Source organism: Electrophorus electricus, chromosome 16 (genome assembly GCF_013358815.1).
Source record: "Electrophorus electricus isolate fEleEle1 chromosome 16, fEleEle1.pri, whole genome shotgun sequence".
Lineage (NCBI taxonomy): Eukaryota > Metazoa > Chordata > Actinopteri > Gymnotiformes > Gymnotidae > Electrophorus > Electrophorus electricus.
Window position 1 is genome coordinate 18,275,301 of NC_049550.1, and position 14,014 is coordinate 18,289,314.

General features: G+C 38.8%; 1 protein-coding gene across 1 annotated transcript; it reads right to left on the reverse strand.

Annotated features, from left to right (window-relative positions):
• Positions 1–304: 304 nt before the first annotated feature.
• LOC113585190 (mesothelin-like protein) lies at positions 305–7,278 on the reverse strand. Its single transcript, XM_035534737.1, has 12 exons — positions 7,205–7,278; positions 6,509–6,635; positions 5,248–5,438; positions 4,768–4,858; positions 4,437–4,566; positions 3,477–3,658; positions 2,674–2,829; positions 2,255–2,388; positions 1,844–1,977; positions 1,105–1,199; positions 699–963; positions 305–393 (listed from the first exon to the last, which is right to left on the reverse strand). Exons 1-12 carry the CDS (start codon positions 7,276–7,278, stop codon positions 305–307), a joined length of 1,668 nt encoding a protein of 555 aa, XP_035390630.1.
• Between the last annotated feature and the right edge of the window lie 6,736 nt (positions 7,279–14,014).

A 14,014-nucleotide genomic window follows, 5' to 3' on the forward strand; every position in this document is an offset into this window, starting at 1 on the left:
TTTATGTTACAGTGCAATTAAAAACATTAAGATGTCAGACATTGCCAAGACAAATTTACAGGATCTACTTGAAGAAGTATTTTAGCCATAGTGTTATATTTTGGGCCACAGTAGCATTTTTGGGGTGTGTGTTTTCATTTATGGCATTTAACAGATGCTTTTATCCAAAGTGACACAGTTATGACTGAGTACAGGTTAAGGGCTTTGCTTAGGGGCCCAACACTAGCATCTTGGTGTGGGGCTTGAACCAGCAACCTTCTGATTACAAGTCAAATACCTTAACCCCTGAGCTACTACTGCATGGCTATTGCACTCTGTGCAGAGTAACTGTCAGGAGTCCGACAACCAGAGAGAGACACCACGGTCCTGCATCACCATGAACTGTTGCATATCCTAGAACAGATATAAATGAAAACTATGTTAACTCTGGGACTACAAATGTATAACTGGCAATTCAATCTGATTATGAGCTTGTGTTTCCATTCATTACATGCTGTAGTCACAGTAATGGCAACTACAGTAATCATTACAGTAATGAAAATATTGAGTATGGGACATGAAATATAGAAAACAACAGACACTACAGAATGTTAACTGGCAGTGTGGAATTTAGCACACATGAAATAATGTGGAATATTACACTCACGACAGTCAGTAACAATAATATCTTTGTGCCCTTTGAAAAACTTTGGTCTTACCGGCTGTGTTATTGGCAGTAGTTGAGTTGCTTGTGGTAGTGGTGATTACTGGGACACTGGTTGTGGTATGGGTGGTAGTGCTAGAATGAGTGGTGGGGGTAGTAGTGATAGGGTTAGCTTTTCCAATCAGGCCGATACCCAGAGTGTCCAGCTCATACTGGTACTGCTGAAGCCGCCAGGACTTGACCAATGTGTTATCCTCAAATAGCTTCAGAACAGGTAGATTATTCCTAAACAGATCACGTACTGTACGCACATCCAGGGCCTGACATACACACACAAAAATAAAGACAAGCACATTAAACCTTTCTTTTGAATAACATTTTTGCATTTGCATTTTTTTGCATTTTTTTAAGCTTAATTTTATCTCCCTAAATTAATCTGTTAGTCATTTATGTTGCTTTACCATGACCACATCAGGGTTCAGATTATTGAAGGTGGTAATGTCCATGCTGATGTTCTGAGAAGCGAGATTTTTAATATCTGACAGAGGAGCTCCACCTACAGACAAACACATAGACATGCAGTGATTTGTGATGTATTATAGCTGACAGATATGATGCATTTATTTTGGAAGGCTAAGGACATAAAAATCCACTGGATAAATATCCTATAGATAGTGATGATATGGAATACAACAATGTTTGTTGTATTGTTTCATGCTTCACAACCAAGGTGGATTTTATAAGCAGAAAAAAATATAATTAGATGAAAAACTGAAAACGTTTTTCATTTGTAGAAAATATACAAGCTAAAAGACTGCAGCATGTTTTAGCATTAAGAGCAAAGAATTTTAAATACTGATGGATTGTGTACTTTACATATTACTGCATGGGTTTTTTTTATCACTAATCTTCCTGTTTTTGGTTATATCACACAGCAGGAGAATATTGGCTCAAACAGTATCTCAGGACTACACTGATCTAATCTCATTGCTCAGCAATGACAGCATTTAGAATGTTAACGTGTGAGCGTATCTGAGGTAAATGTTTCGGAGCTGGAAAAAGACTACGGAACTAATGTCCAAGCCTTTAATTAGCTGTAGTGAATGAATGTGTGTGTGTGTGTGTGTGTGTGTGTGTGTGTGTGTGTGTGTGTGTGTTTGTGTGTGTGTTTGTGTGTGTGTTTGTGTGTGTGTGTTTTACCCAGGAAAAGGCTGATGAGTTGATAGTGTTGTGGCACATGGATGGTTTGGTTAGAATATGAGATGTTAGCGATATTGTACAAAGTGCTTTTCTGAAGAAATGAGCATGAGGACAAATTTATTGGATTGGCAAACCTGTAGATATAAAAGAGAAAGAAATCCTCAGACTGAGGGGATCTTTAATTTAAAAGATGAACAATCTACATCTGTGATGTTCCTGCATCAGTTGTTTATAACAAACACCATGAAACTGAGAAAGCTGTAGATAGCAGGACGAGGTTCTGGTAGTTGCAATCATTTGAGTTTTCAAGCTCTCAGTCCTACTGACTACAGCTTTAAGCAATTTGTGTGTGTGTATGTGTGTGTGTGTGTGTGTGTGTGTGTGTGTGTGTGTGTGTGTGGGTGCACTTACTCCAGGTCGTTCACAGTAATTGTACTGAGTACACTGACGTTTAAAGAACAGAGATTAGAGCCAATTGCATTTATTTCAGCTGTCCCCAAGCTGTTTCCAGGAATGCTTAGATAATTCATTATCACTGCATTACTCTACAACACACACACACATACACACACACACACACACACACACAAAGACTTTTTCATCATATATGGTTGATATGAGAGGTCATATCAACCATATGGTTGTTAAATCATTTTAATCTTCATTTTAATCAGACATGAATCTCTCTGTTTATCTGCAATTTGAATGATCAGTAGCATAAGTAATTAGTTACGTGTTGCATTTTCCAAATGCGTATTTTAACTAACTCAGTATATTTCAACACCAAAAACCCAATACATTCAACACAGAAACACTGATGGATTTGTTACCTGATCTGAAGTCCAGGCACCATTAACTGAGTTCATTAAAGATGCCAGTGTGTCTAATGAGGTGATGTTCCAACTTTTGATTTCACTGACATTGGCCACACGAGACGTAGGGCCCAGTAACTGCACCACACCGTCCCCAAGGCCAGACGGGTACACCTGCAACACATGCACGCATGTGCGTGCACGCACACACACACACACACACACACACACACACACACACACACACACACACACACACACACACACATATATATATCATACACTACATATAACTAGGGCCCTACTAAATTCACAGGAGAACCTAGTTAATGTCATGAACCTAGTTTCTAAAAAATGATAAATTTCACAAATTTTAGAAGACTATGGGAATGTTCACATGGAGTCGTTTCAAACTATCTAAAGCTTCTTCTTGCACTTGTTTGTGGAGCAACATGCACTGCTTCTCTAGCCTACATGTCATGCTCAAAAAAGCAATGCTTGCTTCTTTTCGGGTGTGCAGTGCCAATTTATATTTAAATAAGAAATCATAAGGAGAAAATCAAAAGGTCAAAAATGCATAACGTTACTTCACTACTTTTAGGAAATCCACTTATAATGGTTTTGTTTTACTCATCTCCATAGCATCAGAAAACAAAAGTGATGCACTCTGGGACTGAACTCTACACTGTCCACGAGTTCACGATCTGTGACACGATTTTCACAGATGTGCATTTGTTAGGGACCTACATATAACCTAACATACACTGCTCCAGTGTGTGCACACACATGGCAGACAATAGTATATCCTAAATAATGCTGACCTCGTATAATTTGCTAAGAATGACCCTCCCAAAGCTGGGATCCACCACTTTCTGAGTGATGGTGGTGGGGTTGTCCTTCAGCATAGTTAAACTGAGACACAAACTGAACTGGGTGGAAGTGTAGCCGAAAGGAAATGACGGATCTGCAATGGTTGCTTCTGTGATTTCACCTACAGTACATCCTGTCAGACACAGAGAGAAGAGACACATTTAGTTACTATCCTTATTCTTGACTAAAAATACTGATAACCTTTAAACTTTGCTATATTAGTAAAGACATTTACACACTGATGGACCAACACAGCCCTGTAAACCCTGTGTCCCAGTGTGTCAGTGTACAAATGTAGGTGTGTTTATAGTATAAATGCACCGATAGTTGCAGCAGTGTGTCAGTGCACAAGTGTAGGTGTGTTTATAGTGTAAATGCACCGATACATGCAGCAGTGTGTCAGTGCACAAGTGTAGGTGTGTTTATAGTGTAAATGCACCGATACATGCAGCAGTGTGTCATTGCACAAGTGTAGGTGTGTTTATAGTGTAAATGCACCGATACATGCAGCAGTGTGTCAGTGCACAAGTGTAGGTGTGTTTATAGTGTAAATGCACCGATAGTTGCAGCAGTGTGTCAGTGCACAAGTGTAGGTGTGTTTATAGTGTAAATGCACCGATACATGCAGCAGTGTGTCAGTGCACAAGTGTAGGTGTGTTTATAGTGTAAATGCACCGATACATGCAGCAGTGTGTTATTGCACAAGTGTAGGTGTGTTTATAGTGTAAATGCACTGATACATGCAGCAGTGTGTCAGTGCACAAGTGTAGGTGTGTTTATAGTGTAAATGCACCGATACATGCAGCAGTGTGTCATTGCACAAGTGTAGGTGTGTTTATAGTGTAAATGCACTGATACATGCAGCAGTGTGTCAGTGCACAAGTGTAGGTGTGTTTGTAGTGTAAATGCACCGATAGTTGCAGCACGTTTGCTCTTGACATTTGAGTTGCATGATGTAAATAATTTCTGCAGCTTTGTTACTTGAGTCTTCTGGGTCTTCAGGGTTGGAATGAAGGACCTCAGAAATGTGCTAATCAGAGTCTTCAAGCATGCATTTAAACACACACACACACACACACACACACACACACACACACACACACACACACACACACACAATAGATAAAAAATACAGTAGGAAATTACACAACACACCTTTCCAATGATCAGTGCCTTTTTAGATAAACACCTTAGATAAACAAACAAGGAAATAAGTAACAGACTAAAGAACAGGTTACATACAGAACTAAATTTGTTCCAGAAGTCCTGGTTTAAGTAGAGAGGCAGGGGGCCTAACTGCTGTAGTGTCTGCAGATTCCATGTTGATGGATTACTGAGGACAGAAGCACAAGATAAGATCCTATACACTCTACATTCATACACACTGTATATACACATGCCATACACACTCTATACACTTATACACTACACACACATACACACACACACACACACACACACACACACACACACACACACACACACACACACACACACACACACACATTTTTTAAATAATTGCCACTCCAAGAAACTGAAAAATTCTCACTGCACTGTATTGCCTCATATTTTACATTTTAAAATATCAAAAGATTTGTTTTTTTCTGGTTTCCTCTGGACACTACCACTGCGTCATGACTGGATCGTCCACCATGAGTGTGATCCTGCACATATCTCCATATCCACATAAAGACAAATATCCAAATATTGTATGTCTCTCACCCATAGGGTGTGTTGCCATTGAAGAGCAGTGTCTGTATACCCGAGACCTGAGAGTCAGTCAGGTCTCCACAGTTCTTTAACTTCTCTATGATGAGTGGGTCAGAGTTCTGGATGTAGGATGAGTTTAGTGTGCAGGTCATATTACCCAGAATATTCACCTGAGTCTTGCTCAGACTGAAGCCAGAAATGCCCTGCAATAATGCAGAACAGGTATAAATAAATATTAACAGGTATAAACAGATATTAATGTGACCAGAGTTTGATGGAGAGTCCTTGTGTGTGTTTTACCAGACAGCCACGTGGATTCTTGTACAAAGAACACACAGTGTGTTTGTGTGTGCATCTGTCTGTGTGTGTGTGTGCGTACAAAAAGTAAAAAAAAAAAAATTAAAATGAAAAATTCAAACTTGAAACTTAGTGTGTCTTGTTGTTTCAACCCCTTTATAAATACAGGACATTTAGAAATTATTAAATACTATGACTCAATATATAATTAATTTTAATATGTTGACACTTAAATTTAAGATGATTAAAATTAAAGACATTTAAATATACTATTTAATGACATTTAAATTACCATTTTAGAAAACATTTAAAATTTCCATTTAAAGACATTACATACCATTTAAAGACATTTAAATCTACCATCATAGAAATTCTGAATAAATTTAATTGTCACAGTGCCGTTCCCACTTTGCAGACATCTACCGGCAACCGGTGGTGCACGTGGGCTGTTCGTTTTGTCACTTGTCTTGTGTATGTCTGTACACGCCTTCCTCAGGTGGTGTGTGTTAGTAGCCACATCAGTAATTACACATCTTTGGATTATGTTGTGTTATTTAAGCCTGTTTAATTTGCACGACCGTCGGTCACTGATGTTCTCTTTTCCGTAGTAGTGTATTTTATGTTCGGTGACTTGCATTCACTTTTCCTTCTTTGTTTTTGTCTGCATGTTCTATGCCCATGACATTAATGACATTTAATTGTGCAATTTAAAGACCATTTAAAAATATATACATACAATTTAAAGTCATATAAATCTAGAAGTTAAAGACATTTATATAGTTTAAAGACCTTTAAATCTACCATTTAAAGACATTTACACAGCATTTAAATACTCATACATCTATCATTTAAAGACAATGTGTCAGTCTAGTTGTGTTCCATTTGGAATAAATTTATGCATGAAATGTCTCTCTCTGTGTGTGTGTATGTGTGTGTGTGTGTGTGCGTGTGTGTGTGTGTGTGTGTGTGTGTTTACCAGGCAGCTCTGTGCATTGTTGAACAGGATGTTCTGTCTGTTGAGGAAGCTGGAAGGAATAGAGAAATCTGCTCTGCCCAGAGCGCTGAAATATGAACTGCAGTTCACCTTCTGCACTGTATCATAGCTAGAGCACCATCAGACACACAAACACACATACAAATGTTAAACCAAATCTTGCTAACATGAGTTACAGGTGATAGAACCTTTCTGGAGTTACAACAGAGAGCCTCTTCTAGCACACACTCAAATAAAAGTGAAGGAGATGCTATCAAAATTAACTCAGAGAACATATGAACATTAAAATAATTCTTTAATAATGAAAAAAAAGTGAGTATATTTATATTATATATATATATATATATGTTTTAATGCGGTGTAAGTTAATCATGGATAATTCGTACACATATAAGTTTGAGTTTGACATTGTTCAGAACACTGCATTACCACAGGTTAGCCTTCTGAAATGTATCTGAATGGTTTACATAACTTACTGGAAAAATATATAATAATAAGGATACCACACAAACACACATCCTTAACATTCAGTACTAATGATGATAATACACAAATGAATATTAAGGATGTGTGTTTGTGTGTTATCCTCATTAGCGTGTAATGTTTAAGCACCCGTTTATAATGTAGTAATCAGACCAATGTGTCTGTATACATCTTGTGCATGTATGTGGTACACACTTGTAGTAGAGAAGCATGTCAGTAGGGACATCACTGAAGGTCAAAGATGTGTCATCTTTCACATAACTGTACATGCATGTCAGCTGCAGCAGAGAACACACAGTGAATCACACCATTGTTACATCAGACATCCTCTTTTATTTACTCCAATATACCACCCCAGTGCTACTACATGCTACATTTACATTTTATGGCATTTATCTGATGCTTTTATCCAAAGCTACTTACAAATATGACTGAATACATTTTAAGCAATTGGGGGTTAAGGGCCATGCTCAGGGGCCCAACAGTGGCAACTTGGCAGTGGTGGGACTTGAACTGGCAAACTTCTGATTACTAGTCGAGTAACCAATGAGCTATCACTGCCCACTGCCTACTAAAGTTGGAAATGTATGACTTTTATAATAAAAATAGTTTTGTAAAATTTAAAGATAATCTAAAGAGCACCTCTTGTGATTTTCAAGAAAACTGAAAGTTTTCTTAAATTGATATTTATAGAATTCGGTAGATGCTGACTTACAAAAGTGTTTTAGTTTCTAAAGCAATACAATACTGTGGATTACAAGACAATTCAATTGCTATTACTAAAACATAACATCCACTTTTCAAACTGAGTTTATGATGTTTAGGTATTTGTATTTCTAGGCACAGATTAAACTGATTAAATATCTGTGTACCTGTAACTTTAACTGATTAAATATCTGTGTACCTGTGATTTCAACTGATTAAATATCTGTGTACCTATAACTTTAACTGATTAAATATCTGTGTACCTGTGACTTTAACTGATTAAATATCTGTGTACCTGTGACTCTTGCAGAGGGACCTTGCTCCTGCCTGGTTGTGGTTTACAAGCTTGCACTAGCTGTTTGACTTTGGTTACCGGGAGAACCTGTGCTGAGGTGCAGCTAAATCCTTGGAGTACTTTATCTGACAAACTGCAGAGGAAAACACACCCACACACACACACACACACACACACAATCCTGTGCTTTTATCACCAAAACCAGCATGCAATCAAAATCGTATTATAAATTGGACCCATGTATATGAATACTATGAATACATATATATATATATATATATATATATATATATATATATATTGTGTTTGTGTGTGTGTGTGTGTGTGTGTATTCTGTGCAGCAGAGTGTGTGATTTCACTCACTCTTCTATACTATTACTGACACTGATCACATCATAGAAAAGCACCATAGCCTAGAAAAAAGCAAAACAACAAACAAATATTTATGTATGTATGTATTTATTTATTTTTATTTTTAAATATAAAAACATTATTGTATGTATCTGTATTCTCTTACCTGGCCTTGATTCCAGTTCTTTGGGTTGACAAATGAAATGTTTTGAGTGATCAGAGATGTCAGTAGAACACGTGGGATGTATGTTGCCAGTTCATTTGGAACATTCACCACTGCTTGGGTCTCATCTATAGAGACAATCTGGAAGAAAGGTTACAAGCTTCACAGCAGATCACAACAGATGACATTATAGTGAGTGTAATTATGTATGAATTATATGTATTTGTGTGTGTGTGTGTGTGTGTGTGTGTGTGTGTGTGTGTGTGTGTGTGTGTGTGTGTGTGTGTGTGTGTGTGTGTGTGTGTGTGTGTGTCCATGGGCATATGCACACCTTCTGGACAAATGTCTCTTGCAGAACCTCTGGTGCTGTCAGAATGTTGTTGACAAATGTTGGGTTCTGGGATACAGTGAGAAGTTGAGAGGATGGAATACTGGACATGGTTGTTGTGGGAACACCTCCAATGAGCGTGCCCAGAGTCTCCAGGGCGGAGCCACTGTTGATCTGTCAAAACACCATCCAATTATAATAAAGATCAACAAAATCCAAAAAGCCATCCTTCAAAATGATGACCATGAAGTTAAAGTGCAGACTGGTAGTGCTAAACTGAGGGCAGTGCTCGTTTGAATGCAGTGCTAATTTGAAGTTGCTGGGTGAAACTTTTGTAGCTATCATTTGTAGCTAACAATAATGTTGGTGGCTAGAGACCTCAAAGCAAATATACACTTTATATATAAATACACTGTATACTCTCTATATAGTGTATATTTGCGCAAATGCTACTTGTGGGCCTTGTTCAGTATCAATAACAAGCACAACTGTAGTGTGTAGGGTGTAGTGCATCATATGTAGTGTACACTTACTTTAAAACCTGCAGTAATGACACTCTTGATGATGTCATTAACCTGGCCTTGATTCCAGCCAATGACTGTACTGAGCGTGGATATAGAACTGTTTATGACAGCAGTAGAGGCGGAGATTATCTGACCCTCCGTCAGGCCAAAGCTCTGTTTGCCAAGTGTCTGAATAGTGGCTGGGGTTAAAGTGGAGTTAAAGTTTGCTACTAGCGTTGCGGTGACCTGGGAAGAGAGGATTGGGGGTAACTCAGAATAACTCAGAAGTGAATAGACTGATCACTGAAAGGGTAGGGAGACTGGCTGGTTGGACTGATTACCTCTGGACTAATTGTAGCGCAGCTGTAGTTGAGGATCATCAGGATGGTTTTACTTTCTGCCTCTGGAAGATTTACAAACGCAGAGACAGGTGTCGCACACAGGAGCTTGACTGGCAAGCTGCTCACAAACCCGCGCACACACACACACACACACACACACACACACACACACACACACACACACACACACACACACACACACACACACACACACACATGCAGAGATAAGACAGATGCACACACAGAACCAAGTCACTTTAGTCTGAGACTTCTCCTTTCTACTTTCAGAATCGTGCAGAGCAGCGCTTTTTGGTATGTGGGAGCTGGTCTAGTAATGGCTTTGTAGGTGGGTGTCGGTGTTTTAAATCTGATGCGAGCCACTATAGGGATCTAGTACAGCATATGTAACAGAGGGTGATATGGGAGAACTTTGGGAGGGCGAAAACAAGCTGTGCAGCTGCATTCTGGAGTTGAAGGGGTCTGATGGCACAGAGGGGAAGTTCTGCCAGGAGTCATAGTCCAAACTCAAGATGATAACGGACTAAATAAGCATCAAGTCATTCTCACTTTTCACTGACTTTCTGTGCAAATAACAAACGATAAAATTAAAATTGATGAAAAGAATTTTTCTACACGGCAGCCTGGTTCAATCAAAGTGACATATGAATGCAAATATGTTGTGTGATGATCTCATTTCCTGTAAAACAACTTATGAAATTAAGCTTTGGTTTGCTGACAAAAAAAAGGTGGCTTGACATATTTCTATCTCTAATTTCATGCATGCTGCAAACTGAGTATGTTTATCTTTCTTAACTTTCCCATAACAACTGATAAGGATCGCAAGACAAGATAAACAGAGTTCTCTAATGAGATCCCAAGGTTCTGACTTTTGAAAGATATCTCCACTGATATATAGCAGCTCAGTCTTACTGAGATTTAGCTTCAAGTGATGAGCTCCCACTTATCACTCATGAGATTAATTTTATTTGTATTTTCATTACAGTCCACAGCCAAAGATGATGCTTGTTTTTCTAAGTTTAGTTTTTTTCAAGGGAGAGCTGACTGAAATGTTTTTGAATACAAAAGATAAGTGTGCATAGAAAAGAATCCCTAGCAACCGTATGCTGACATATTGATCAAACACTTCTCTTTTTAAGTTTATTATATATCATAATTAATATTGTCATCATTTCTCTGCTAAATTCCAACTTTTAGCTGCATTGTGTAAATCTTGGACAAAACAGTTTGCCCCAGGAGGCTGGCCTTATATTGCTTCTAAACTCATGAAGAGTTTTGCATAAAGTTTTGAGAATAAAAGATCTTCAGATATTTTTAAATACTGATACTTATTTAGCCTGGCATAAGCATAAGTTTGTTTGTTTTTTTTCATTTACGTACGTTATCATATGTGCACGGATTAATTTCTTTTTTTTTTACTAAAAATGAAAAGTGCTTTATAGATATAGATCAATATTAAACATTATAAACATTTTTATAATTATTATAAACATTATAATTAAACATTAAAAACATTATTGGATTATTGCTAAAGTGTGAAGTATATAACCTGAGGGAGCCACAGTTAGGATTCTGGTCGTATAGCTGTGTGATGTAGTGTGCAGTATAAAATATATGTAGTATAGTACATAGTGTGTGTAGTGTATAACCTGAGGGGGTTGAAGTTAGGATTCTGGTTGTACAGCTGTGTTACGTAGTAGGCAGTAACATTGGCTGCAATTCCTGAGGTGTTAAACAACTGAAGATTATTTGGGTTTGGCGCAAACACCCCGATCTACAGGATACAATCAAAAATATGCATTAAAATCCACATCTGTGTGTGTGTGTGTGTGTGTGTGTGTGTGTGTGTGTGTGTGTGTGTGTGTGTGTGTGTGTGTGTGTGTGTGTGTGTGTGTGTGTGTGTGTGTGTGTGTGTGTGTGTGTGTGTGTGTGTATTACCTGGGTGTCTGGCACAAATGACTGGAGGTCACTAATGGTGAGGAAGGTGATGAAGGGTCCGATGTAGTTGGTGAACCAAGCAGTGGAGTTCAGGTTGGGATCTGAGGAGCTATAGCACCGAGGAATGTTACCTACAACACACACACACACACACACACACACACACACGCACACACTATAAGTACTGTTTCTACAACATAAACTTACAATAGAAAAGGAGAGAGAAATAGCTGTAGCAATTCTTACTGCTGCTGGTCAGATAAGCCTTTATAGAGTTGTACACATCAGCTGGGGTGAAATCCGTCTTGGAGAAATTATAATTATTCCCTAGGACCAAAACCCTACACACACACACACACACACACACACACACACACACACACACATATTTAAGTAATTTCATTGCAGGTCAGTTGTTTACATTATAGGAAAGGACACCTTTTCTGATAGCACAATTTAAAGTTATATTACAGCAAACAAAAACTCACAGTTTCATGTATGACAGGCAGGAGGCGCTGGTGAGTTCTGCAGGGCTGATCAGACGAGAGCTGAGGTAGGGCAGGTAGTGAGCCAAACTGACATTAAACCACTGATTTGCATCAGCCTGAGATGATGCATTGAGAGCAAGAGGCCACACACATGCTAACGTCTGCCTGGCTACATCTGGAGACTGTACTGGTTGCTGCAGAGAGAGAGAGAGAGAGAGAGAGAGAGAGAGAAAGAAACAGAAAGATTTAGGGAGAGAGACAGAAAAAATGATACATTTACACATGGATTCCTGAGTTGAACGAAGATGAGAGGGTGAGAGAGCAGGAATCAGGACCAAATGTGAGACACATGGAGTAGAAAGTTAGAGTGTGACAGATGAGGCTGACATAAACGTACCGTCTGCAGGTACTGGATGGCTTGGGTGTAGTTGCTGAGGAGTGTGCAGAGGTCTGATCCATTTTTAACTGTGTTGGAGCTCAGCAGCTACAGAACAAAGAGGAGAGACAATACACTCATTATAGAGGGAGAGGTGTGTAGATAAAGTGCCTGCATTACTAAGTGAACAAATTACCAGCTGTGTTATTTACTCTTGAAACAATTACCAACAGTATTACCTGATGTATTTACTGAATAACTAACACACTAAATGATGGTGATGAACATGGAGAAAGAAGCAGGGAATTTGACATTGTTATTCTAGTATTGACACTGGTGATGGCCAAAGATTTGATATTCTCAGATGTGGTACAAACACTTGTGGTGACAGTGTTACTAACAATTGTGATGTTGGTAGAAGTGCCACTGGTAGTCATAGTTGTAAGAGAAGATGAAATGATGCTCATAGTAGTAATGGTGGGTATATTGGTTCTGCTGAGAGTAGATGTGAAAGTGCTGGTGGTGGTAGAAACAGTAGAGGATACTGAAGGGGAGTTGCTAATCATAATGGCAGTACTGGAGGTATTTCGAACAGCAGAGGACGTGTAAGAGGTGTTGATAGTGGTAGGGTAAATGGTAGTAGAAACAGCAGAAGATGTAAAAGGGGCGTTGCTTGTGGTGTTCGAAGTGCTGGTAGTTGTAGGAACAGTAGAGGTTTTTGAAGGAGTACTGCTAGTGATAGTTGAAGTGCTAGTAGTGTTAGGAACAGTGGAGGATGATGAAGGGGTGTGTGTACTTGGAGTAGAAGTTCTGTTAGTGGTAGGTACAGCAGAAGCTGTTGAAGGAGTGTTCCTAGTGGTATTGGAAATTATTGAAGCAGTAGGAATAGTAGAGGATGTTGAATGGGTGTTGATCCTGGTAGCACTGGCAGTGTAAAGAACAACAAAGGATGTTGAAGAGGTGATATTGGTATGGGAATTGGAGGTAGGGGTAGAAATTAAAGAATTTGTTGTATTGGTGTCAATAGCGGTAATGAAAGTACTACTAGTGTGAGGAGCTGTAGAGGATGATGAAGCATTTTTTATATTAGCTGTGAAAGTGCCGTTCATGGTAGGAACAGAGGGTGTTGAAGGCATGTTGACAGCAGTAGTGGAAGTGCTTGTGTGAAGATCAGAATATGTTGAAGACATGTTTGTAAAGGCAGTGGAAGTGGTGGTAGGAAAAGACAAGGATTTTAAAGAGGTTTTAATAGTGGTAGGGGAAATGGTGGCAGAGCTAGGAACAAGAGAAGAAAGTGTAGTGGCAGTGGAAGTGCTGGTAGTGGTAACAAAAGGAGAAGATGTTGAATGGGTGTTGCTTGTGGTGGTCAAAGTGCTGGGAGTTGTAGGAACAGTAGATGTTTTTGAAGGAGTACTGCTAGTGGTAGTTGAAGTGCTGGTAGGAACAGAAGAGATTGTTAAAGGGGTGTTGATAGTGATAGTTTTGGTGCTCATAGTGGG